The sequence below is a fragment of the Chlorocebus sabaeus genome, chromosome 4, assembly GCF_047675955.1.
Source record: "Chlorocebus sabaeus isolate Y175 chromosome 4, mChlSab1.0.hap1, whole genome shotgun sequence".
Lineage (NCBI taxonomy): Eukaryota > Metazoa > Chordata > Mammalia > Primates > Cercopithecidae > Chlorocebus > Chlorocebus sabaeus.
The window spans coordinates 78,646,789-78,674,294 of NC_132907.1; the positions used below are offsets into that span (position 1 = coordinate 78,646,789).

Sequence of the window (27,506 nt, forward strand, 5' to 3'; positions counted from 1 at the left end):
ACCCAATATTAGAAATTGATAAAATCAATGTATACTGCTTCCTTAAATCAGCACATATTATCCAGCTCTAACTTTACTAAATGTGAGCCCACAGCAGCAGGAACCCTTTGCTTGACTCCCATACTTATGTCTCAAGTATATTTCTGTTTCTTCTGAGTATGGATCTCACTCTGTTTCCCAAGGTGAAGTGCAGTGGTGCAATCGTAGCTCACCAAACCCTCAAACTCCTGGGCTCAAGAGATCCTCATGTTTCAGTCTCCTGAGTAGCTGGGACAACAGGTGTGCGCCACCACACCCAGCTAATTTTCTCAATTTTTTTTGGAGAGGTGAGGTCTCACCCCATTGCCCAGGCTGGTCTTGAACTCCTGGCCTCAAGACCAGTAGTTCCCACCTCAGCCTCCCAAAGTACAGGGATTACATGCATGAGCCAACGTGGTCCATATTTCCCTACTAAAAGAACCCAAATGCTCTGAGGACATGACTGATTTTGTCTTCAGCAGAAAAATATATCTAGGGTAGGTCTAGAGCATTGTTTTGTGGCCAGAAGGAAAGGTGGTTTTACAGCAGGAAATATAATGTTGGAGGTCCAGAGTAGAAGCTTAAAAGTTATCCACAGAAGAAGTTGTAAAAAGCCAAGCATCAAAAAGAATAGTAATTTTTAATAATGGGAATAATGTAAGTTCAAAATTATACTCAAAAGAGAACAGTTAATATGGATTGCATAAATTAATGTTATAGAAAATACTGCTATGTATGATGGAAGAAAAAGCATAATTCAGCATGCTTAAATGTATTCACATTGAATATTAAGGATGTGTTAATGGATGGATTCTTCAAAAGTTGGCTTTAGTTGTGTCTGTGAAAGTCAGGTGATGACACAAAAGGCAAACGAACAATCTCAAAATCCATCCCTAAACTGATTTCCACAGTAAATCCATGCCCACCCAGCATGTTGTGAGTTTCACAGACTTGACTAAAGATTTTCAGGGACACAGGAACATGTCACCTTATGGGCCACTACCCTCAAGATACTGGAAACATCTTTGCTCCACCATCCATCTTCTTTAGGTCCATCTCCTTCTTCACTCTCCTGGATACCTCCTACGCCTTCTTGCTTTGCAGCTCAGAATTTCTCTACTGGGCAGAGAAATCTGGTTTTCTATAGCCCACATCTGAATATTCACATAACCAAACGTGTCTCATTATTTAGAAGAATAAATGTCCCTCAGTGTAACAGATGCCCCACCCCATCTTGAAAAACAGTAGCCATTATAAACAACAGAAAGTTTCTTCGTTTTATATATATAAAATATTATATATTATTTTATATATAATATATTATATTATATATATTTTTTTATATATATAAAATAATTAACTATGTTGCCACCTAATTCCCATAGACTTCATCCCTTACAATTCTTCAACCACCTCTAAATGATTTACAAGCAATTTTTAAACTACTTGTATATTATTCCCTCCATGGTGTGGACTTGCTACCTTTTTTTTTAAGTATACAGAATGCAAAGATACCCTTTACAACTAAGTGCTTCTCTCTGCTGATTTGTTAATTAGTCTAACAGCCTAGGGAAGTTGGGGACTTCCTGAGGAAGTTAGTTTATCCACCAGAAGTTATTTCCTAGTCAAAGAGGAAGTAAACAGACATGTTAACTAGATTGTTAAGGTCAAGCTGTGTCCATGTAAAGGGCAAATATTTCCAATATCAGATTATTTATCCTAAAATGTTGGAACCCAAGTTCCTCTATAATCTCTCTTCCCCGTAAAGAGTTCAGAAGATGGTGCTTCAGTGTAAAACCTCCCCAATACACTAAAGAAAGGTTGTCGGTGCAGAACGGCCAATTTGTCACTGACATCACCAAAAATAAGGGCTCCACTGAAACCCTAGTACAAAGAATGTTGTGGCCACGCAACCTGTAACCACATGTTTTAGTTAAAGGCTGTACTTTAATGCACTTCGTGAGCCTATTCATTGTTGCCGTGGAGGTGGTTGTTTTGAAGCTTCCGTTTTCCCTACATGGACCCAGTGAGATTTCTCCCAGCTCTTCACACCCTAACACATCATGCTATCTTCCTCTCCATGCTTCCACTGACTACTTACACAGCAAAAAGCCAGGTCCCAGGCTTCCATGACGGTGTCCCGATTCCTCCAACCCACACCCACTCCCTTCTGCTTTAGACCAACTGTTGGGACATAATTTTATCCCACCCTGAATGGCTATTTAACGGCCACACAAGTGTTTACTTGCCCCAGTAATTGCTACAGTTCTGGAAGTAGTAGATCTTGCCATAAAATCAAATTCCCTCAGGAGCCAAACAGCTAACAGAAACATTTAGATGAAAGTTTGTTTAAGACAATTGGGAATGGCGGGGATTCAGGCATAGTAGGGTGCATGCTCTACCAAAATCATGATTAAACCCAGAATTATTTTTGAAAATTATTTAAAGAGAAGAAACCACATCTAAGGGAGAAAATCATCCTCTGTGCTACCAGTTGGTGACCCCTGACTGACATGTTGTGTGCTCTCCATAAGAGACTACATACATGTATTTGAACTATATTCTTTAATAAGTTCCCACTGAATTAAGATACTGAAATTACTGATAAAAAAGTCTTAGGAATGATGCAAGCTTTCATTACAAATATACTTAGATGTACTTAGATGAACCGTAAGGTCTATGGCTCAAATATACTGATGACTTTTTTGGTGCTTTTTTGGAAATGGCAAATTAGGTGAAAGAAAGAAACACAGAATTATTTTGGACATGGAATTAAAATATTAAATACCTAAACCTGTCTGTCTCTAAAATCTGCATAAAGGCACTGAGAGCTCTGGACATCTCGATTAAATATTACTTTACAATTTCCTTAAGTGCATGGCATACACACACACACACACACACACACACACACACACAACTAATTTTCTTTTAAGACTATCATATGATATTCTGGCTATTCTGGATGATGCATTTTGGAAGATAATTCCCTCAAGAAATTAAACTTATTACTTGCGTCTGAAATAGTATTTAGCATTTTATTGTACATTTGTAGGCTTACATACCAATTTTCTGGACACTGAGATGATGAACTTTCCACTGCTTAAAAGATTCTTGGATGCAAATTTGACTTCTTTATTAAATTGGACACACCGAAACATTAACATGCTCAAATCACCAGATGTAAGTGGTGCAGTTTTTCAAGTTACCTAACTTATAATTGGGCAGTAGCTTAAACAATAAAAGAAACTTGATCATGAAGCAGTGAATTGCTCATTGAATCACCAAAACACATTCATCTTCAAAGGCTAAAGTCTTGCAAAGCTTTCCTAAATGATCCTGAGAATTCCAAAGATAGTTAAGTTTAAAAGGTAATTTTTAAAGACGAAAACAAACCTTGATAATAATCAGTCATCACCTTCCTCTTACACAAACTAAAAGCTCGTAATACCACATTTCTGACTTCAGAATATCTTCCTCTCCTTAAGGCCCCCCACGCAATAGTTGTCATTTTAGAACTATTTTTTAAGAGATTTCTTCAGCATCATTTTCTTTATCTCATTCTTTGATTTTTATTCCTATTCCTGTGTTACATGTTTTTACTTTTTTTTTTTTTTTTTTTTTTTTTTTTGGTGTCATAGATTGAATTTCATTCTATTGTAATAGACAGCTTCAAGGTATATTTCCAGTCTCCTAAGGTACCTGCTGAAATTAATATCTTCCACGTTCATATATTTCCAATTAAAGAAAAATTCCATGGCTCAGTTGGGTTTTTGTTTTGGTTTGGTTTTTGTTGTTTGTCTGGTTGGCTGGTTGGTTTTTTTGAGACAAGAGTCTCACTCCATCACCCAGGTGTGAGGTGCTGGTGTGCAGTGGTATGATGTTGGCTCACTGCAATCTCTGCCTCCTGGGTTCAAGGGATTCTGGGGCCTCAGCCACCTGAATAGCTGAAATTACAGATGCACACCACCACACTCAGCTAATTTTTTGTATTTGTAGTCAAGACAGGGTTTCACCATGTTGGCCAAGCCGGTCTCAATCTCCTGACTTCAAGTGATCTGCCTACCTTGGCTTCCAAAATTGCTGGAATTACAGGTGTGAGTCACTGTGCCCAGCCCATGACTCAGGTTTTTCAAAGGGAAAATCAGTAAAATAACTATTCAGTAATTTTTTATTACATATACTTTAGATCCTATATAAATAAATATTAATTTTACTAAGTCTGACTGCCATGTGTTAAGAGTACAATTCTAGTAACCTGCAGACTAAACTTCAACAGTTCAAGTATAAAGGCAGCTTAGAATACTGTTTGCCTTCTGTAACTGTCTTAGTCCATTTTGTTTTGCTATAACAGAATGTCTAAGGCTGGGTAATTTATAAAGAAAAGAGACTTATTGGGCTCATAATTCTGGTCACCGAAAAGTCCAAAATTGAATGGCAGCTGTTATCTGGTGAGGACCTCTGGATATTTCAACTCATGGGAGAAAGCAGGAGGGAAGGGGGCATGTGCAAAGAGATCACGTGGCAAGAGAGGACGCAAGAGAGAGAGATCAAGAAGCCAGACTCTTTTTAATGCTTTTCTCGTTTAGGAAAAAAAAAAAAAATACATGTAGCTCGCTGCCAGCACTCATTTAATTTTACATAAACACGTTCTTTGAGGCTGACGCAAATCTGACTGATTTTCAATGTGAAAATAAAATATAAAAACTGTTCTTGGAGTTATTTCTACACAAAACTAACATCAGAAACATCTGAATCATCAGAATCATCTATTTCAGAAAAACTGAATTCATCAGATGAATCTTTGGCCAACAACTGCTCGAAAACGATGTTAACTTCACGTGTAGGAATGCTACATTTTCTAGGATTTAACACTTTCGGCAATCAAGAATTACTATATTTTGTAAATGTAAATACCATTACTAAAAACAGAATCCTGTAAATAGAATGTTATCTTTTGTTTCCAAAGTCAATACACTAGAGAGATGCGAAAATAATAATAAAAGCAAAAGCTATTTTGTGGCAAAGTTATCTTGGGGTAAATGCTACGGCAACAAATGTAGGCAAGTATTCTCAGGACAAATGGGAAAACAGTTAAAATATCTGTTCTCATGGGAACTAATCCATTTTCAAGAGAACTCACTCCTGAGAGAGGGCGTGAAGGTAATCATGAGGGATCTGCCCTAGGACCCAAACATAGCCCATTAGGCCCCACCTCTCAACACTGCCATATTGGAGGCCAAATTTCAACATGAGTTTTGGTGGGGACAAACCACATCCAAACCATAGCAATAACTAAGGAATTAAAGTCAATTTCTAGACACTATATGGATCACAAACGTATTTGCACATATAATATTGACAAGCTAAACACAATTATGAGTTGAAATTGGAAAACACACTTCTCCTAAGTACATTCAAAATATACTTTGATAGGAAATTAGAAAAAGGATTAGCATGAAATTCACAGAAGTTTTGCTGACAATGACAGAATAAGCATTAAGTATACATCTTACATCTATGAGGCTCATAGTCTTGAGCCCTGATATAACCTTTGCCACTTAAGCCCAACTGGTCCTTTCTGAGTTTCCCCGTTTTATCTGCAAAATGAAAACATTTATGCCTTCTTCTCAAGAGAAGTGTAATGTTGAAACAATACTGAATGCAATAATGCTCATGAAAGCCTGCAATAATAATTGTCCCAAAAACGTTTGTTGAATTTGTTGTAGAGTTTAAAAAGGCTTTTTGGGAAACAGAATTCAACTAGAGTTAAAAGAAGCATCATTTTTACTTTCCTAGATGATTCATGTAAATTTTGTTGGAAGAGTATATTCAAGAAGAAGTAGAAAGAAGACAATATAAAGATATAAAGACAATAGAACGAAAGCAAAGCCAGATGTCTGGGCATTTTCAAAATAATCCTACTTAGAATTGATCGAATTTGGGCACTGAAAGCATGAGAACTCATGACTTCAAATTGGTGATTCCAGATTCCATGGAACAAATATCACCATCAATTCTTTAGAAATCAAATAATTTCACAAGCCTCCAATGATACATTTAAAGTGACTTTCTTGCAAGGACTTAGACAATATATCACAAAGCAGTATTAACTGAATCTACTGAAAGGCTATTTTAAAATCATGAGTTGACTTAAACATAAATGTTTCCAACCCTAGGTAACCAGCTAATCTACTCAAGAGAGTTAAGAACCTTTTACCTATGGAGCAGATCCTTTCCTCCTACTGGGGATAATGATCTTGGGCCAAAGGATTTGGGCTTAACAACCTCTCTCAAACTATTCTGAATAGGCTGCATCAGCTCTGCAACCAGCTCAGAACAGACAGCTGGAACTCAGGCAGGCGAAAGATAATTAAATAGTGAAGGTTATGTTTTTTCTAATTTGATCAAAACAATGCTGCATCAAACTCCTGCCTGACCAGTTATTAGGTGTGTAATCATAAGCAAACCCTTGCTGGGCACGCTGGCTCACGCCTGTAATCCCAGCACTTTGGGAGGCCAAGGCAGGGGCATCACTTGAGGTCATGAGTTCGAGATCAGCCTAGCCAACATGGCAAAACCCCATCTCTACTAAAAATATAAAAATTAGCAGGGAACAGTGGCACATGCCTGTAGTCCCAACTACTAGGGAGGTTGAAGCAGGAGAATCACTTGAACCCAACAGGCAGAGGTTGCAGTGAGCCGAGATCATGCCACTGCACCCCAGCCTGGATGACAGAGTGAGACTCCATCTCAAAAAATAAAACGAAAACAAACAAATCCCTTCATTTCTCTGTGCTACAGGTATTTGTAAAAATGAGTGTATTGGATCTGAAAATTGACAAGGCCCTTTGTAACTTTGAAAATCCTTTGGCTGCATGGTTGTCTGGTTTGATAATCAATGTGCAGAACCAAGCTATCACATGAATAACCCGTGCCGTCAATGGGTTCAATATTTGAATTTGTGTCCTGTTTAAAGAGCAGCTGGCTGAAGCCGACTCTTCATCAGCCAATCAAATTTGACCTTTAAGCTGACAGTTTTGCCTTCCCCCAGCTCCAGAAAAGACTGAGCCGCCCGCCTGTAGAGCCATAGGCTCATGCCTTTCAGTTCTATGAAAGAAACTGAGGCTCAGCTTGCTATTTTCAGGAAGCTTCTTCCTAATTAACCTAATCCACTGGTTCTACCCAATGAGCTCTGCTGTGTGCTCTATTCCAACCATGGGCTGGATGTGACTTTCATAACTGAAGGTCAGAGGCCCCTCTTTCCAGTATAGGAGAGAATACCCCATGAATGAGAAAGACTGAAAAATACGAAAGAGAAACAATAGTAACACAACTGGAAAGAATTAAGCTGCGTCTTACAATGTTAGAATGTAGATTATGTTGGGAAAAATGGAAAATTTCCAGCCTTCTATACTTGAACCCAACCCCCAGCCCCCACAGTGTCAGGAAATTAGAAAGTTAAACTGTCACAAGAAATACAATAGGCTGTAAAGAACGTCTACACCACTTATCAGGGAGGAAGCCCTGCTGGCTGCCAATTCTTTACAAGGGCTGTGGCTTTAGAGTCTCAAAATTAAGATGCCCTGAACTTTGGCATAAGACTTTGGGATGGAACACTCCCAGTGGATCAAAAATGCCATTCTCTCATGAATTAAAACCAAAATGTGCCCACTGTGCCTAGGGGAATAGCCTTACGACCCAGAGTGGATTAGTTAGAACACTGGATAGACAGGAAGATCATAAGTCGTTAGCAAAGAAACAGACTTACTGGAGTGGATAAATTCGATGTCTTTACCATTAGGGTTGGGTGCTAGAACACATAAAATCGGAGCTGAAGTGAGAGACTATGCAGGAAAAGCCAAGAAAAAAAACACAAAACCAATGTTTGGGAAACCCATGACTCTACAATCTCACATTTCTTCCAGAACTTTCCAGGAAATAATTTACTATGATGAGTCAGTTCTAACCAGGCACCACGTGCCGGGCCGGGAACGCTAGTCCAGGAACTCACTATGAGTTTCAAGCCAGCTCCGCCCCAGATCTGGAGCATCTGAGAAGTTTTGGGGCCAGCGTGCAACCCTGCTCTGTGCACCAGCCAAACCTCCCCTCGAAATGGGTCTGCTAGCCCGATCTCTCCCCAAAGTTGCAAGAAGCATTTTCAAAGAATAGTTTCCGGGCCGGGCGTGGTAGTTCACGCCTGTAATAACTGCACTTTGGGAGGCCAAGGCGGGCAAATCACCTAAGGTCAGGCGTTCGAGAGCAGCCTGGCTAACATGGTGAAACTCCATTTCTACTAAAAATACAAAAAATTAGCTGGGCGTGATGGCATACGTCTGTAATCCCAGTTACTTGGGAGGCTGAGGAAGGAGAATCACTTGAACCTGGGAGGAGGAGGTTGCAGTGAGCCAAGATCACGCCATTGCATTCCAGCTTGGGCAACAAGAGTGAAACTCTATCTCAAAAAAAATAAATAAAAAAGAATAGTTTGTGATGACTCAGATATAAGTCTAAAGATCATGCAGAAGTGGTAGCTGCCCCAACACTCTTTTTTAAGAGTGCTTTTTAATTCGATGCTTTTTACTAAATTTACTGAGGTGTGCTGCTATCATCACTATCCAATTTCAGAACATGGTCATCTCCCCAGTAAGATTCTTCCTGTCCATTTACAGTTAATTCCCATTCCCACCTGAAGCTGAGGTTATGTGAGGGTCCTCTGTTTCCTCTATCCCCATGTCCTCACTTTATTTACCAGCACAATTGCATGGAGTAGTTGGTTACCTATGTGTTTCCTACTAAGTGACAACACCTGTGTGGTTAGCTACCCTGTAGATGTCAGATACAAATGCACATACACATACACCACCAACCAGGGAAGCAATGTGAACCCTCCCTATCCACCCCATCAGGGAAAAGGCCAACACTTCTGCAAAATGCTTCCAACCTGGCTATTGCAGGTATAGCCATGGTTTTCAAAGACTGCAGGAAAACTGAATATTATCCTTTACAATACATGTCATTTTAAAACAATCAATACCATTCAGACCTTTAAACTAAGAATCTTGCCTGTGCTCCCTGAAGGTGATATTGGTGAATCCAGAGGTGAAAAATCATGAGAACATCAAGGAATTGAAGAAAATAACCATCATCAACTGGCTCCTGGAAAGCCAATTACATCCAATATTTTCTTAACATCAAAGGTTAAACATAGTTCTGGAAAACAGCGGGAAGAGAAACCAAGAAGCAGTTTTAGCTTGGCTCCTCTGCAGTCCTGTTACAGGTAGTTAGGTAGGCATGAGCAGGGCAGGAGAAGGCTTCCCAATCCACCCCAACTAGAAATGTCGGTGATGGTTTGGCATCGTCTTTTTAAAAAGTATAATTCCACAACCAGAGAGAGACAAGCTCCTGATGGCCCACACCTGTTAATATTAAACGTTGTTAACTGAATGCAGACTCCAGGGAGAAACCACTTCCTGGGCATGCATATTAAGAGACAAAAATGGCAAAGTATGATCTTCTGGGTATACTCCACCGGAAAAAGGAAGAAATCTTCAGATGGGCATGGGCATGCATACAACTCCCTAAACACACTGCACACGCTCAGTTCCCAAGGGTAAGGAGGGCTCTGCGCATGTGGGAAGACCACCCTAAGGGAAAAAACCATGGGAAAGAGGTGAGCTTATAACAGTCCCAGGATCCCCATTAAACCGGGCACATGACCTTCTCTCTTTAACCTTCAGGTGCCCACTTGGGTCTCTTCCAAGCACACCTTCTTTCTTTTCTTTTCTAAGGCTTTTATAAATAAACTTCCATTCTTGCTCTGAAACATGCCTCAGTTTCTTTTTCTGTTTTATGTCCCTTAGTCAAATTCTTTCTTCTGGAGAGGCAAAGACTGAAGCTGCTATAGACCCGTCGGGATAGGCCGCCGGTAATCTGGGGTAACTCAGATCTCTTCCAGTGCTAAGAGTCTGAGGGAGAAGTCGGTATCTCCCTTCTGCTTCTTCCTCAGTGGTTTCCTAGGTGTTTCCCAGTGAGAAGAAACTTATGCACCATAGTTGAGATCCACCCTCTGGAGGTCAGAGAAGCTGCCCTAATGACTCATCGTGAATGGTCTCCTCCTGGGACTCTGTCTCCTGTGCGTGGAGAAAATTAGCACTGGCGACTCTGGATCCATATTGAAAAAGCAGCCTGATGAGAGGAAACTAATCATACCTGCAAATATCCCTGAAATACATTTTAACGTAATGTGTGCCCACATCTCTTCTATTTTTTAAATATTTTAAGGTTAAATTGATTTAAAAAAACTACAGCAAAAAGGATTCAGACACACAAATAGCAAAACTTAATACTTTCTTTTTAAATTTTTCAGTTATGCAAGGGAATGGGCAGCATCTTTCATGGGGACAAGGCTCTTCTACTTAAAAGCTGAAAGGAAATTCCTCACTAATTTAGCCCAGTTGCTTAAAACTCTGTTCCATATGAACATAACATTTTCCTATTTTTCTCTCCTGATTCTACCCTCAGAATAACACAAAATACACGGTGACAAAATGTATACAACATTGGCTGGGCCTGTACCTCCTCATAAGGGAAAGGCATAAGAAAATGAAAAATTAAAGTCCCGACAGAGTTTTTTTCCCCCTTTGGAAGCATAAAAAGCAGACACTGTTAAATGCATGAGGTCCCACAATACCCTCCCGCAACGCCTGCAACACAGCTCATATAGTTTCGTATTTTCTGTATTTGAAAAGGAGAAAAAATAAGAGAGCTTTAACAATACAGATTATTTAACCTGCTTTTAACTTTCTATTTGGATAACCATTCAAATGAGACAAATTATGGGGACAAGAGTGACTGTAAAATAATGGTAGAAAACATTGATAATCTTGCAAAACAGATTTCTGACCAGAGAGGATTGCACTATATTAAACTGAAATGATTTCCACTATGGCTCCTAAGAATGAAAGCTTCCAAAGTAAATGTCAGGTCGGGTGCGGTGGCTCATGGATGTAATTCCAGCACTTTGGGAGGCTGAGGTGGGTGGATCACCTGAAGTCAGAAGTTTGAGACCAGCCTGGCCAACATGGTAAAACTCCATCTCTACTAAAAGTACAAAAATTAGCTGGGTATGGCGGCAGGTGCCTGTAGGCAGGAGAATCGCTTGAACCCGGGAGGCAGAGATTGCAGTGAGCCAAGATCATGCCACGGCACTCCACTCTAGACTGGGTGAAAGAGCAAGATTCCGTCTCAATAAATAAATAAATAAATAAATAAATAAATAAATAAATAAATGTCTAGAATCAGTTAACGAGATTTGTACATTACCTTAACTGAATTTCATTAATGATCTAATGTCCATACCTGAATTAACAGGCAGAAAATTAAAACTGGATTGCTACCTGGTGCTTCTGTACACTGAAGAGAACACTCCAATCTGCCAGCCTTACGATGTCGGGGAAACGCATCAAACAGTGCTAAGGTTTTAAGCACGGAGAATATAATCCAGTTATAAAAGCTATTAACCCAGAGAAGTTAATTCTTGGCTACTTGAAGCACACTAAGACAAAACATATCAAAGAGAAGACATACACCAGCAAATGTAAACCACATACAATTACAATACATAAATCATAACGCAGATAGAAATCACGGATCTCAGATGGCCAACGTCAGCCCATGGGTACATGCCCAATATTACGACCAACAGAAATTAAATCTCTGAAACAAAAAACTACAAGTGTGCATCCACAACATCCCACACACTTTAGGAAAACAGGCACTACACAATGTCATGAAAATTAGCTGACAGCTCAAGGTCTCTCATTATCAATGGCATGGATGTTTAAACTGGACTTTCATCTGACAATTAGTTTAGCAAGAACTCATTTTCAGACAGAAAGTCATTTAATCATGTTTAACATTAAATCAAAAGAGCCGATTCTATCATTGGGTCAATTTTCCACTAAATAATTACCATAGAAACAATTAATTCCACACCCAAACAAGTAGTAACTCCAAAGCTTCCATATTGAAAAGCAGTAGAATTCTAACATGTATTACCACATACAAATTGTTCATCAAGAATATCACTGTGACCAATCTTTGTCCTGACAGGGAGGACCTCTTACATATTCTTTAAATAATAATAATCAAGAAACCTCCTTTTTTCTTACTCCCAAATTTTGGAGATTAGCTCAAGTTCTACAAATAACATGACTATGATAACCCACTGTCAAAATCTTGAATTCCAGGTGTGCCTATTTTGAAAGTTCCTCTAGGAATATTCAACTGCAGCACAAAGATTTTAAAATAATACCATTTTTTATACCGAAAGACAAGGTATATGATACTGTAAAACCTTCCCCTAATTCAGCCTATTCCATTTTCACAAAACAACAACATTTGCCTTATAATTGAGGCACTTGAATCCCATCAAATCAATTTTCATGAACAGTAACTGCAGTGCAACAATAGCAATGAAAAAACTTAGAAGACTCTGAACATTCTAATTTTTAAGGATCTCATATGCTCCCACTCAGGAGAATAGAACTAATGCTCTCACACTTTATTTCTCTTCCAAAAATAGCCAGCCCTGTGAAGAAAAAAAGAGATAATGAAGACCAGCTGCCTACCTTCGCTGGTAGCCACATTCTTCTGGGCTTTGGTGGGTGTGTGATCTGTACTTGAACTCACGTCAGATGAGATGCTCGAGCTGCCTTTGCCTGGAAGAAACAGGAATGAGCAGCTTTTGAGATTTGTAATTTCAGACCTGGACCATGCCTTCTACACGGTCCCACACCAAGCCATATCACTAATTTCCAAGAAAGCAGCTATAATACAAAGAATGGAGTTTATTACTTTTTTTGCCTTATGCATTAAATATCTTTTGGGAAATATGGTCCATGTTATAGTAGAAGTAAAGTCTTCTTATAATATAGCTTGACTATAAACTCAGACAAGATTATAAAACATAGTCAAATATGATAACATAATCTCTTTTTGGCATAGATGTGAATAAGAAAGTACATGTGGGGAACACATCTCCTGCATTAATTTTTTATTTGCAACTATAAATTATGCATTTTTCAATAAAGGAAATAAGCAAAGAATAAGGCATAATCAGAGGAGCAAGAGCCTGCTAACTCCAAATAGCTGCATCACATCAAAAAACGAATTCCCTGCTTCAATAGGTCCTTCTTCAAAAACAAAACACAACAAAAAACATTTCATTTTTCTAATGCAGTGGTTCTCAACTGGAGATGATTTTTCGTTCAAGGGGACATTTAGCAATATCTGGTATCATTTTTGGTTGTCACAAATGAGCCGGAAGGTGCTACTGGCATCTAGTGGGTACAGGCCAAGCATGTTGCTAAACATCTTAGAATGCACAGGGCGGTCCCCACAAGAAAGAATTATCCAGCCCAAATCTCAATAGTACCAAGGGTGAGAAGCCCTGGTCTAAATAATCTTAGTTCAAGGCTGAGTTTCTACCCTTCTAACCTTTAATATAGTCATATACATTAATATTACTAAACATTCTTCAAATTCAAATGTCACATGAAAGTCTGTAACTATGAACCACACTTCACTGCCCAGCGATGGAGAAGCCTACTGACTGTGGTGGGAAGACTCCTAAGACGCCCTCACGGTATCCAGGTCCGCATCATCTCCTCCGCCTTGAGAGTGGGCTGAACCTGTGACTGGCCTCTAACCAACAGGCTGTGGTGAAGGTAAGGCATTTTGCAGATGTAAAGTCCCTAACAAGTTAACTGAATTAATGACAAGGGAGATTACTCTGGGTGGGCCTGACCTAATTAGGTGAATACTTTAAAAGACGGCCTGGAGGAGAGAGACCCTTCCTGCTGTCTTCGAAGCAGCAAGCTCCCCCCCGTCAGTTCTACAGCTACAAGAAAATGAGTTCTGGCAACAACCAAGTAAGCACTGAAGAGGACTGTGAGCATCAGAGGACAGCCCAGCCCTGGCCAATGGCTTCACTGCAGCACTGTGAGACCCAAACAAAAGATCCAGCTAATGCAGGCTGAGAACTCTGATTCCAGGAAACTGTGGAATAATAAATGCTCCTATGTTAAGCTGCTAAGTTTGTGGTAATGTTTTTATTCAGCAATAGAAAACTATTGCTGGATGGGCACGGTGGCTCGCACCTGTAATCCCAGCACTTTGGGAGGCCGAGGTGCGTGGATTACTTGAGGTCAAAAGTTCAAAACTAGCCTGGCCAACATCGTGAAACCCCATCTCTACTAAAAATAGAAAAATTAGCCGGGCGTGGGGGCACATGCCTATAATCCTAGCTACTCAGGAGTCTGCCGGAGGAGAATCGCTTGAACCCGGGAGGCGGAGATTGCAGTGAGCCAAGATTGTGCCATTGCACTCCAGCCTGGGCAACAGAGTGAGAGCCCATGTCAAAACAAAAACAAAACAAAAGAAAGCTATCGCTAACGACCGACTAGTTATATCACAGATGAATTCTTTTTGCTCCACAAGTGATGAACAAAACTCTTACGTGCAGCTGAGAAACATCATTTTCCAACAGTCTTTACTTCCTCGTGGTAAATGCAATGAACTGAATGTTTATGTCCTTCCAGAATTCACATGATGAAATCCTAACGCCCAAGGTGATGGCATAAGGAGGTGGGGCCTTTGGGAAGCGATTAGGTCATGAGGACTCTGCTTAGTGCCCTTATGAGACATCCCACAGAGCTTCCTTGCCCTTCTGCCACATGAGGACACAGTAGAAGACTATTTATAAAGTAGGAAGCATCCTCACCAGACACTAAACCTGCTGGCACCTTGATCTTTGACTTATCGGTCTCCAGAACTGTGAGAAATACATTTCTGTTGTTTATAAGCCCTCCAGTCTACGGTGTTTGGTCATAGCAGCCCGAATGCACTAAGACAGTACAGAACTCTAGTTAAGTAGCATAAGCTTACAGTCTAAATTCATACAGAGTAGAACTCCTCAGACTTTGGAGTTTTGTTTGCTTATGATGAAAGTCACAGAACAATCCAGGCTGATGGTTAATATCACTTGAGGAGGGAATGGCTCAGGTGATATTACCGATGGGAATATCAGGGAACTCAGAAACACGGCCATCATTTCCTCTCACTATCGCCCATTGCTCATTGGGACTTAGGCTCTGAACAAATCTGTTATTCCCTTTGTCCCCACCCCTTCCACAACCTCTACCCTCTGAATTAACCAAAACAATGCAGTAATTGTCCATTGTTTTTGCCTAACCAGCCTTTGTGGTCTGGCAGCTGTGGCCATTTATCTGCCATGGTTCATCTTTGGAAGTCGGTTGACATGGCAGACTGGGCACCTAGTTAGAAGTATGTCCACGTGGCCTCTGACCCCAGTCTACCACTCTCTTGCTTTCTGACCTTTGACATTCACTTCCCCCCCTGCAGCCTCAGTGTCCATATCCGGTAGGGGAAACTGCTGGAAAAACGATTCCTAGCAGCTCAATCTATAATTCTTTGAGTTCATTACTTCACTCCTCAAACCTCTATAATTCAAACCACTCCATTTAATAAGGCAAATAACATTATTGTGCAACATCAATACGTAGACTTAAATTATTTTTATGATATTGTTGCTTAGTGATGTGCAAATGGAAAACTAGAAATAAACTCCATATGCTCTAGCTCTGACTCAACAATAAAACTAAAACAAAATAACAAATTAAATGTAAAAACAATAAAATCCATAACATTCAAATTAACGGCATTAGTTTAACACGATGGATGATGTTATTTTGCTGAGATTAAACTGTCGTTCAAAATTTAAATACAGTACTCGCTGCTAAAGCCAATGTTCTCTTGGTTTTGGCATGCACGTGCCCACTCCAGGCTGCGTGAGGACTCACTTGCATATCACTTTCCTCAACTCAGGGAACCCTTCCCTCCTACAAAGAGATGGCATCGGGTGGCTTTCACTGAGTCTGACTGTATCAGCCACATTTTTAAGACTGCTCTTTTATTGCTAATTCATCTACAACCACTGGAGTAGAGCTCCTTCCTTTAAACATGGGGAAACTTGGACAACATAACTCATGGCAGGACTCTCTTATAAAGGGGAAATAATACACAGCTATTCATTATTTTTAAGATTATCATGAAAATGAAGGCACAAAATAAAACTACACATTTCAGAGAAAATACTCAAACACACGTGAGAACATGTGTGCTGATCCCTCAAAGGGCTGCAAACTCCAATTTAAAAATGGCTTGTTTATGAAAAAAGAGTATAAGGTTGAGGAAACAAATAATAATGTTATTTATAATAATAGAGAACAATAAGTGCATATGTTTCATTGAGCACTCTAATAAATGCTTTACATGCTTTCTCTTATTAAATAGTCATTACGCCCTACGACAGTATTTCTCAATCATTTTCTCATTATTTAACCCTCCAAGGAAACTGTTTAGACTTTTTTTTTCCTAAGTACCCCACCCCCAATGAAATCGCACCACCACAGATATACTGTATATCTCTTACGTACTATGTATGTGATTCTGCTTAATACAGTGTTTCTGGCAGGGCTGTATTGTGTCCCCTTAGGAGCAATATCACCACCATTGAAAATCTATGTCCTTTGATAAGTAAAACATTTTAAAGTACCTGAGAATTTAATTAAGTAATTAAGGAAATCAATATTTTGTTTTTATTTTAGTTTTCTTTTTTTTTTTTTTTTGATATGGTGTCTCACTCTATTGCCCAAGCTGGAGTGTAGTGGCGCCATCACAGCTCACTGCAGACTAAACCTCCTAGGCTCAAGTGATCCTCCTGACTCAGCTTCCCAAGTAACTGGAACTACAGGCACACCACCACACCTAGCTTTTTTTTTTTCTTTTTTTTTTTTTGTAGAGATGAGGTCTCATTATGTTGCCCAGACTGGTCTCAAATTCCCGGCCTCAAGCAATCCTCCCACCTTGGCCTTCCAAAGTGCTGGGATTACAGGCAAGAGCCATCATTGCCTGGCCAATACAGTTGATTCTCATAACTTGAGATATTTAGGTTCTATAAAGTAACCATAAACACTAAATTAGCAAATCATTGCCCCAGAGTTAGGTTCCTGTGAGCCTCTGCTCACATGTTTATCAATTGATCAACATGTCAGTTTGGTTTTTGTGTGTTTCTATTTAAAGACATCTTATTTAATACATATTGTTGATGCATTGTCATGGAACTCAATGCCAACGGCACTGTAATTCATGACTGAGCAAAGCTTATCTGACACATATTGGCGACATCACAGCTTAGGAACACTGTACAGCTCTTCAACACTACACTTGGGGGTCGTCTTAATGAAAACAGCAACGAAAAGTACAAAAAGAAAAAAAAAAAGAAAAAAAAAAGGCAATAAATGGACCCCCAAAAGAACACTGTGCATAGTAGGAGAGCTGAAACAGGAAGGCAGAATGTCACCGTGTTCAGCCTCATCTGGGAAGGTATGCTTTGCACAACACAAATTTTTCACCGCTCTGCATGTATTTGTAAGTGACCCTAAAGTGCCTCAAGAGTTGATGTGGTGATTACGCATAAATTTTAGCAAGTAGGCAAATTCTCAAACATGAAATCCACAAATAATGAGGACTGACACTGCATCATCTTGTATTATATGTGATGTTGCAGCTTGCGGCCCGCTTCCATGTAGACGGGGATAGGGAGCATGGAGGATCTGGAGTGAAGAGGCCTGGGTTTATATCTGGATTGGCCAATTATTAGTTTTGGGCAAATTATTAGACCCTCTCTATTGTAGTTTCTTTAGTTTCTTCAGCTGCAAACGGGGTGAGGTGGAGGGTCAATTCCTGCCTCATAGGGTTGTTGTGAAAATTAAATAAAATAATTCAGTTTGAGTACTTAGGATAGTATGAGCACCTACGAAATAAACAAATCTTTGTAGAAAAATAATTCAGTTTCTGTACTTAGGATATTGTGAGCACCTAGGAAATACCCAACAATCTTTGTAGGATCCTATGTTGGGATACCATGATATGTTCTTCTGTCCTGCTTCTGGAAGCAATAATCATCTCCTTGTTGAGTTCAAGTGGAGAGGGAGGCGGGGAGGGTGGTGCTCAGAGAAGAAATGTTACAGAAGGAATTCAGAGGCAAAAACAAGGGGAATATTCTGTTTCTAATGTTCAAAAGCAGAAGTCTGCAGTATGACAATGTTCTTGCAAGTCAAGCTATTGTCTCAGGATGGAACTGCCTACATTCTCAGCCCCTTTAGAAAATCAAGAGTGAGCATGTCAGATTAGACCCTGGAGTTGTACATACGGAAAGTCCAGATAAGAGGGAGGTGGTGTGAAGAGCACAGGAAGCCACCCTATGGTGACACTGGAAAAGACCAGGAGCAAGAGAGGCACAGGAGGGGAGCAGCCAGATTGGACTTTGGTTTCCCTCTCTGGGATTCTTCTGAGAAAAAAGAGGGTGTGTTGGATAAGGGAGAGTGATATGGTTTGGCTGGGTCCCCATCCAAATCTCACCTTGAATTGTAGCTCCCCAAATTCCCACGTGTTCTGGGAGGGACTCCCCGGTGGGAGATAACTGAATCATGGGGGCAGTTTCCCCCACACGGTTCTTGTGGCAATGAATAAGTCTCACAGGATCTGATGGTTTTACAAGGGTTTCCCCCTTTCACTTGACTTTCATTCTCTCTCTTACCTGCTGCCATTTAAGATGTGCCTTTTGCCTTCCACCATGTTGTGAGGCCTACCCAGCCATGTGGAACTGTGAGTCCATTAAACCTCTTTTTCTTTGTAAATTACCCAGTCTCAGGTATGTCTTTACCGCAGCGCGAAAACAGACTAATATAGAGAGCAACTCCGGAGGCTGTAGAATTGCTGTCACCTCACTCCCTATGCTAAGGATGCTGCAGAGCACCTGCCCTCAGACTGCTCAGCCAGCAGCTAGAACCATGGCTACATCAAGCTGCTGTGTAGCACAGTCCGGCTCCGGGCAGTCTTCGCTGCAGCTTGTGGAGTCACCTGGGTTTCATGGGGGCACTGACATGATCACAAGTCAAGGAAAGTCTGTTGGGGGCTTGCCTTAGGGAGTCAACGCAGTAGAGTGAGATGCTTCTATTAGCCACAGCAAGAGAGCAGATTGCCATGTCAGGGCCAACTGGGAGGCACAGTCAGACCTTGGCATTAGGAAACAATAAGAAACACTGGCACAGTGATAGACCAAATAAAAGGATGCTGGACTAGAATATAAGACCAGCACAATCACTCACAAAAGACACTCTACTACCAGCAATAACTAAGCTATGTTGGTTTTAGAATATGTCCACAAATTCTTTGGTATTCCCACTTCAAAGGCTGAAGCCTCATCTCCCTCCCCTTGAATGGAGAAAACTCTGGGGGTTGAACCTGTGCCTCAACATGCCCTTCAGATGGCTCTGATTCACCAAGTGTGAGAAGCAGGCAGTGGCTTGACCTCTCCATCAGCTGTATTGAGAACCTGGGATGATGCAGGTGAAATGAGCAGCCCAGTGAGTAGCACACTAAGGAGTGTGTAATAAACATCAGCCACTGTTACATCACCCATCAGGGCTGCCTGCTTCGTGTGAAATTGGAGTGATGCAACATGCCCAGGTGAACCTCTCTCAAACTTTCTAAGCACTCTTGTCTCAACCATAAAATAAAGATATGCACATGCAAACAAAAGACAGCCATTACCTCTGGCAGGTAAAGCATGAAACCATGACCAATGCCTGTGAGAACTCACCCTGTGAGTTATTACTATTGACCCATTTGTTCAATTTGTATCAGAAATTAAGAAAGGAAAAGTAAAATAATTATTTGACTGTTACATAAATAAAATAAATACCATATATGACATAAATTATACATAATTTAAATATCCAGGAAAAATTCGCTCTAACTGCTTTACATACATGAAAGTTTATTTGTTTATTTGACCAACAGCTATTAGACCCATTAGGGGCCATTAGTACATTGGAACCGTGCTGGATGGATTCGGTAAAGTAAAATTTTGCACTTTCTTTAATTTCCTCGCAAGTGGGCTAAAGCCCCAAAGGAAGACAAATGAACAAACAATTAGGTATCAAATACAAATAAACATCAAAGCAAGGGGAAATGAACACACTAAGTTTGGTAAATGTTATCTGTAATAGGCTAATATATACACACACAATTCTGAGCCACTGAAATCAGCTGGTGGATCAATAATTTTGGTCAAATGAGACACACTATTAACTCAGCAACGTTAGCAGAAGAAGGTCCTGGTCTTGTCTTCCTATCACACATTCCTTTGGGCTGTCTGTTAGAGCGTGCCAGGTTTTCCTAATGTTTGAAGATAATGTTCATTTAATGGGGAGTCCTTTCAGTGAGGGACTTTAAGTTTCTTTTAAGAGTTCCCATAGGTACTATGCAAAACTAAGTTTCTTCTCTTTTCTCATTTCTAGTACTCACGCTGATTTTGCAAATGCAGCTATTTAAAACAAGACAGTTAATTTATTAATATTATGACACAACCAGGATAAAGAGTGTAATAGAAAACAAATCAATGGGGTCGTATGGTTACCAACACTCTTAAGAATCTAAGACATCTCTTGCAAAACCGATTCATGATATCTATTCCAGATCATATGCACTGCATTGATCACACGGATTACAGCTGCTGACTTCTAACATGAAATCCACACACAAGTACATGGACACACGTGGAGGCCTCAGCCCCTTATTTCCTGCTTCTCTCCACTGTCTTATTTTCAATGCTGCTGGTGCACCATGAAAACCTGATTTAATACTAAATGTCCATATCAAAGGTAAGGGAATTTTTTTTTCAAGATTTCAGGATCAGATCAAGGGAACGGTGGGTCATATTTGTGCGTTGAATTCACTCTTATTTTCCTGACTGGTATCTTGAAATAATTTCTTATCTTCTTTGATCCACAGTTCAATGTCTGTCCCTACAGAATAACATAACATCAGTTATCTCAAACAATGATCTGGCTTAATTCCTGGCCCAGGTGCATATTAGTTTTTGGAAAGAAACTGAATACCTATTGTAAAAGTGTATTAGCTCTTTCAAGCCAAAGGGGACTGATTAAATAGATGACTTCTCCAGGGGTGGAGGCCTTCAAGTGGGGCAAGATGAGGAGGCAGAGAATCCTGAGCACTCTGCTTCATTTGTTTGTGAGCAAAAAACATGAGATAGCATCCTTTGTTTTTGCGTCTGGTATCCTTTGTTCCACCCGGCAAAGATTAGAAGCAGGGGCTGAGGAAGGAGAGGGCAGGAAAGGAAACGAAACAGAAGGGAAATTGCTAAAGTCATGTCTTCCTTTCTTCCTTTCAAGCCACTGAATGTTCTAACTGGTACTTTCTTTACACTGAATGTCCTAACGAGTACTTTCTTTACACTGAATGTCCTAACTGGTACTTTCTTTAAACCAAACCGCCTAATAAGTGGTCTCAGGGCCACTGAGCAAGATACTCATGTCTTTAACTGGAGTGATCCAGGACGCAGTCCACAGATGAATTCTTTAAAATCGCTCTAAGCCATGACCTCAATGCCTACACATAGAGTGGAGAATTCCCGCCACAGCTGCTGTCTTGCTATGTCACTGTGCTTATGCAAGCATGAGAATATACATAATCATACACACATACATGTACATTGTATGTGTGTGCATGTGCGTGTGGGTTCTGCTAGAGTCACAGCATGAAGACACGATAAAGGCCCTCTAGGATAATGGGTCAGAGTTAACCTCTAAAAAGAAAACTGACCAAAAAAACCTATAAAATAGAAAAAATAAAAGATAGCCCTCTAGTGAGGTAATATATTTCAAAAGATGAACTATGAAACCTTCATAAGATTAACCATACCCAGTTACACGGGACCAGCTGAGTCAATTCTATCAGCCTCTTCTTTTTGTAATTTTAAAATAATTAATTGACAGATAAAAATTACATATTTAAGGTGTAGTATGTGATCATCAGACACACATATATTTTACAATGATTGAGCATGTATTTCACATCAGCACTTGACTTGGGACAGGGTCTCTTCCCCTAAGATGCTGTTATTCTACTGGGTTTATGTCCAGTCTAAGAAGGCCAAGGACATATTTTAGCATTTGCTCCATTGCCAAATGACAAAATGAAGCCACCATTCAGAAGCAAGATCTGGTTTACAGTGCTTGCTATTTTTAATGTTTTTTAAATTGTGGTAAAATGTACATAACACAAAATTTGCCATTGTAATTGTTGTAAGGATATAATTCAATGGCATTAATTACATTCATAACGTATGAAACCATCTTCACTATTTCCAAAATGTTTTCATCACCCCAAACAGAGGCTCTCTGTAACCATTAAATAATAACTCCTCATTCCTCCCTCCCCTAGCCCCTAGTAACGTCTAATCTGCTTTCAATCTCTATGAATTTGCCTGTGCTGGATATTTCACACAAGTGGAATTACACAATATTAGTTTTTCTGTATCTAGTTTATTCCACCTTGCATAATGTCTTCAAGGTTCACCCGCATTGTTTCATATATCCATGTTTCGTTCCTTTTCATGGCTAAATAATATTCCACTCTGTGTGTATACCATATTTTGTTTATTCATTCGTCTGCTGATGAACACTCGGGGTGCTTCCATCTTTTGGCTATTGTGAACGCTGTTGCAGTGATGGAGTGCTGGAATTTGACTGCTTGTGGTTTTTCTCACTTTTGAACTTCTACTGCTTGTTGTTTCCAGCTGAAATCAGATCCAGCTCTGTGGTTGGAGCAGAGGAACAAGGCACACAGCAGTCTTCCAGGAGAGAAAGGAGACAGTCCCACTGCTGAGTCTGCAACTCCTTGAGGGCCATTTACAGCCCTGCTGCAGCCCCAGCACAGCAGAGAGCTTGGGTTTAGGGAAAGGATTCCACCGAGTCTAGTGTTACCTCTGGGCAGGGCTGTATGGCTGGTGCTACTGGCCACAGTGAATTCAGAACAGCAAAGCAACAGATGTCACAAATGCTAACAGAGCAGATGCAGATCACAGGATCCCTGCACACACCTGCTGCAAAGCCCCCCTCTTCAACAGCCAGTGGATGCCTGAGGGATTCCCCTTCTTGCCTAAATGGGGACTCATCACTTTCTCTGTGGGAAAGGCCAGAGCTGCAGCCTCAACTGAGATGGATAGAACCGGAAGGACTGTCCCACTCAACACCACACAAGCAAAACTATAATGTGAAATGGAAATTCCTACTTTAACACACACAGGGCCCCAAAGGATAGAAATCATTTAAGTCGAGCTAGCTAAAGCGTAAGGAGAGAATAGAAGTCACTTGTCGGGTGTGGTGGCTCACGCCTGTAATCCCAGCACTTTGGGAGGCCGAGGTGGGCGGATCACTTGAGGTCAGGAGTTTGAGATCAGCCTGGCCAACATGGTGAAACCCTGTCTATACTAAAAATACAAAAATTAGGCAGGTGTGGTGGCACACGCCTGTAGTCTTAGCTACTCCAGAGGCTGTGGTATGAGAATCTCTTTAGCTCGGGAGGTAGAGGTTGCAGTGAGCCAAGATCACGTCACTGCACTCCAGTCCGAGTGACAGGGCAGGACTTTGTCTTAAAAAAAAAAAAAAAAAGAAAAAAAAAAAAGAAGTCATCTAAGTTGATCAGCAATCACTCCATATAACAACTTATTCTTGGAGAAGGGTTTTCTTAGACAAAAATCTCAATTAAAATCAATCCATTGTGCATTATTCCTAGAGGATGTAATAGCTAATAATAAAAAGAGGAAAAGAACATGACTTTCACACATGACTTTTTTTATTTTTGCTAAGATAGAGCATCACTCTGTCGCCCAGGCTGCAGGGCAGTCGTACGATCTCGGCTCACTGCCACCTCTACTTTCTGGATCTCAGCTTACTGCAACCTCTGCCTTCTGAGTTCAAATGTTTCTTGTGCCTCAGCCTCCTGAGATAACAGGCATGTGCCATTATGCCCAGCTAACTTTTGAATTTTTAGTAGAGACAGGGTTTCGCCATGTTGGCCAGACTGATCTTGAACTTCTAGCCGCAAGTGATCCACTCGCCTCAGCTTCCCAAAATGCTGGCGTTACAGGCGTGAGCCACTGCACCTGGCCCCACATAGTCCTCTTAAACCCAGGGAAGGTAGCAGGAGGCTGAAAGTCTTCGGCATGCCTCATGCAGCACCCTGGAGGGCATGGAGTCAGAAGTAAGGCTTGGGCCTGAATTCTGGCTTTAATTGGCTAGTTGAGCTTCAGGAAGTTCCTTACATTTTCCATACCTCAGTTTCTTCATCTGTAAAATGGGTAACAGTCAAGATAGCCTCATAGAAGTATCATGGGGAAAAAAATTAAGTAAATAAGTAAATTGCTTGGAATGGTACACACATATAATAAATAATGAATTAGCTATTTCAGAATATATTATTTCTCTAATAATATTCTTAATCAATAATTCAATTTAATTCAACAAATACAGGCTAAACTTATTGTATGCAAAGGATTATGGTTAGCACTAAAAAAAAAAAAAAAAGACAGTTCATATTAGGCTAGGGAGATAAAGCACAGACAGATAAATAGAATGAAACATAAATGCAGTATGATGTTGGGCAGTGGCTCTTGCCTGTAATCTCAACACTTTGGGAGGCTGAGGCAGGAAGATCATTTGAGGCCAGGAGTTCAAGACCAACCTGGACAATATAGCAAGATCATGTCTTGACAAAAACCACAATTTAAAAAAAGTAGCCGGGTGTGATGGTGTGCACCTGTAGTCCTAGCTAGTTGGGAGGCTGAGGCCAGAGGATCACCTGAGCCCCCGTGTTTGAGGCTGCAGTGAGCCATGATGGTGCCACTGCACTCCAGCCTAGGTGACAGAGAGACCCTGTCTCTAAAAACTAAAAATAAAGTTTTAAAAATCCAGTATGCTTAAGTTTCAAAATGGGATCCTTAAGTGACATTCTCAAACATTGTTTTCTTTTTTAAGAGTATTTTCTTCTTCTTTTGGCAGGGAGGGTAAAGGTACTGGGATCTGAAGATACTTGTTGAAGGTCAAAGGGTTGACCAACATCCAAATGCTACTTTGTTCACAAAACTTCATTATTGTTTCATATGACTGCTTTTTAAAACACTGGTAATAAAAATATTTAGGTTGACTGGAAACAATCAAGCCTGTCTTCTGCACTTGATGGTCAACTCCATGAGGGTAGGCTCCATGTCTGCCTTGTCCCCTCCCACATCCTCAAAAGTAGGACTGTGCTGGGTATGTTAACTGTGTTGAAATAAGAGAAGTAACTGCATGAATAAACTAGAAATGTATTCCTAATGGAATATCCCTGGTCCATAACATTTTCTAATAAGCACTATCCCTTCCTTACCAGCACCATTCAAATCTGCGCCACCCACCAAGAAACGAGAGTTTTTACACAATGGCTATGTGTAGAACCTCCAAACTACCTACAGAGTCCCCGTGGTGACATGTTGTAATGTACTCCATATTTGTTTCCACTAACTGGGTGGTTGAAAACAATAAAAAATTATTATCTCACAGTTTTGAAAGCTAAAGTCTGAAATCAAGGTGTCATCAGGGTCATGCTCCCTGCAAGGACTCCATGGAGACTCTGATCCGTGCCTCTGTCTTTGCTTCTTGTAGTTGCCAGTAATCCTTGGCATTCGTTGGTTTGTGCCAGCAGAACTCCAGGTGCAGCCTCAGTCATCACATGGCTGTCTTCCCCCTGTGTGCCTCTGTGTCTCTTTTCATAAGGACATCAGTCATATTAGATCAGGGGTCACCCTACTCAGTATGCCCCCATCTTAAAATTAATTTTATGTGCAACAACCTTATTTCCAAATAAGGTCACATGCTGATGTTCCAGGAAGGACATACATTGTGGGGTGAGGAAGAGGACACTCTTCAACCCAGTAGATACTCCAACATTATTTTCTGCAGAATTAAACAGCAGAAAATCCTACCCTGAGTCTCTCAAATGATCATTTGTTCAGTTTCATTGTATGGCAGTATTATTACGGGTGGAAAAGAAAGATGAGCAAGTAAGATTGAATGTACCATGGAAAGCTAGAAATCTCAAAGAGTCCCCCAGCTTGTGAAAAAGCAGGCACTTGGCACCCCAGCACGGGTGGTTTCAAGTCTAAAAGAGCAGGCAATATGTCACTAAAGGCACTAGGGCAGAGCCTCCCCTTCTCACACACCCACCTACAGGTCTTTAGGCAATTGTGCAAGAGTTAACACAGATGCCAGCTGACACAGAGACAGATGCTGCTGCGGCTGCTGACAGATGGTGCTTCACAGCTGGGTTTCTGAAAAGAGTAATGAGAAGACTAGAGCGCTGGACAGGCTAAGGGTACATGCATTAACACAAGAATTTCCACTGTAATACAAGTCAATCAAAAGTCATTTTTATGCTAATAACATCACTACAATTTGTACCACTCCCAGATCTCAGATCTGCACCAATAACTCCCAGATCTCACAGATCATGAAAGGACTTGTGCCTTACACAATCTGGATGTATAATCAAAGACCAGTGTTCTTTCTAAAGTTCATTGGTGGTTCTACACAATCTGGGAGCACCTTAGAAGCCATGTGTTCATTTCTTGGCATCAAGAGCCTCTGGTGTTAATAAATCCATAACTGCCTCTTCTGAGTCACTCATTCATTCATTCAACGTCCCATGTTACACACAATTCCAGGACCAAGCCATCTCGGCCATAAAGGTTATTTCTTGCAGGATTTTGGGAGCGCGGAAAGAGTGGAGAAAACATGACTATCACCTTTCAACAGAGAATGTAGTGAAAAGAGAGGCAGCACTATCCTTTGAGTCTGTGTGGCTTTATGTGGCTCAACCCCAGGCAAAAGACAGACAGACAGTTATAGACATTTGTGCCTTACTGTCACTCATTGATTTTTAGGGTTTTCATACAAAGCATATTTACCTTAATTATCACTGAAGATCAGTCTAAATTAGTGAAAATTCTGAATAATAAACTTTAAAAGGCATTGATTCGCCTCCTTTCATGCATAGCATAATCCTACCAACAGTACAAGAAAAAAAGGGATTATTTATTTAAGATCTTAATCTTATTTAATGCAAAACAATTTTAAGATCCCGCTATGTTTCCCACCTCCCATTGCCCATTTATCAAAGAATTATAAGCAAAAGTTGACTGTCAAAATTCTGTATCAAGAAATGAGAAGATTCAAATAGCCCTTTTTGGTAAAGAGAATTATAACTGAGAAATAAAAATAAAATTCTAAGACTCCCTACCAAATGAACAGACCCCCCTCTCTTGGTCAAGGGGACTCCAGAAAAACCTTGGAAGTTGATTTCCCAGCCATGACAGGAAAGGAGGGTGGGCGTGCCTTATTATACCCCTCCCTCACTTTCTTCCACAACGGTTAAAGAGAAATAAGCCTTTTCAAAAGACCGCACCACTGATATCAACCAACCGTCTGACGCTGCCCCTC

The 27,506-nt window shown here is 40.5% G+C and overlaps 1 protein-coding gene and 1 long non-coding RNA gene across 2 annotated transcripts in view; one reads left to right on the forward strand and one right to left on the reverse strand.

The window, feature by feature from the left end:
* FBXL7 (F-box and leucine rich repeat protein 7) overlaps positions 1–27,506 on the reverse strand; it is a 429,879-nt gene that overhangs the window by 305,519 nt on the left and 96,854 nt on the right. The window contains exon 2 of the mRNA XM_007961245.3: positions 12,651–12,740. Within this exon, the coding sequence (XP_007959436.1) occupies positions 12,651–12,740 (90 nt within the window). The remainder of the gene's footprint in view (positions 1–12,650; positions 12,741–27,506) is intronic.
* On the forward strand, positions 13,722–25,703 carry LOC140711593 (uncharacterized). The gene is made up of 3 exons (XR_012092862.1): positions 13,722–13,748; positions 20,647–20,831; positions 25,402–25,703. It is a non-coding gene; the product is annotated as an uncharacterized lncRNA (long non-coding RNA).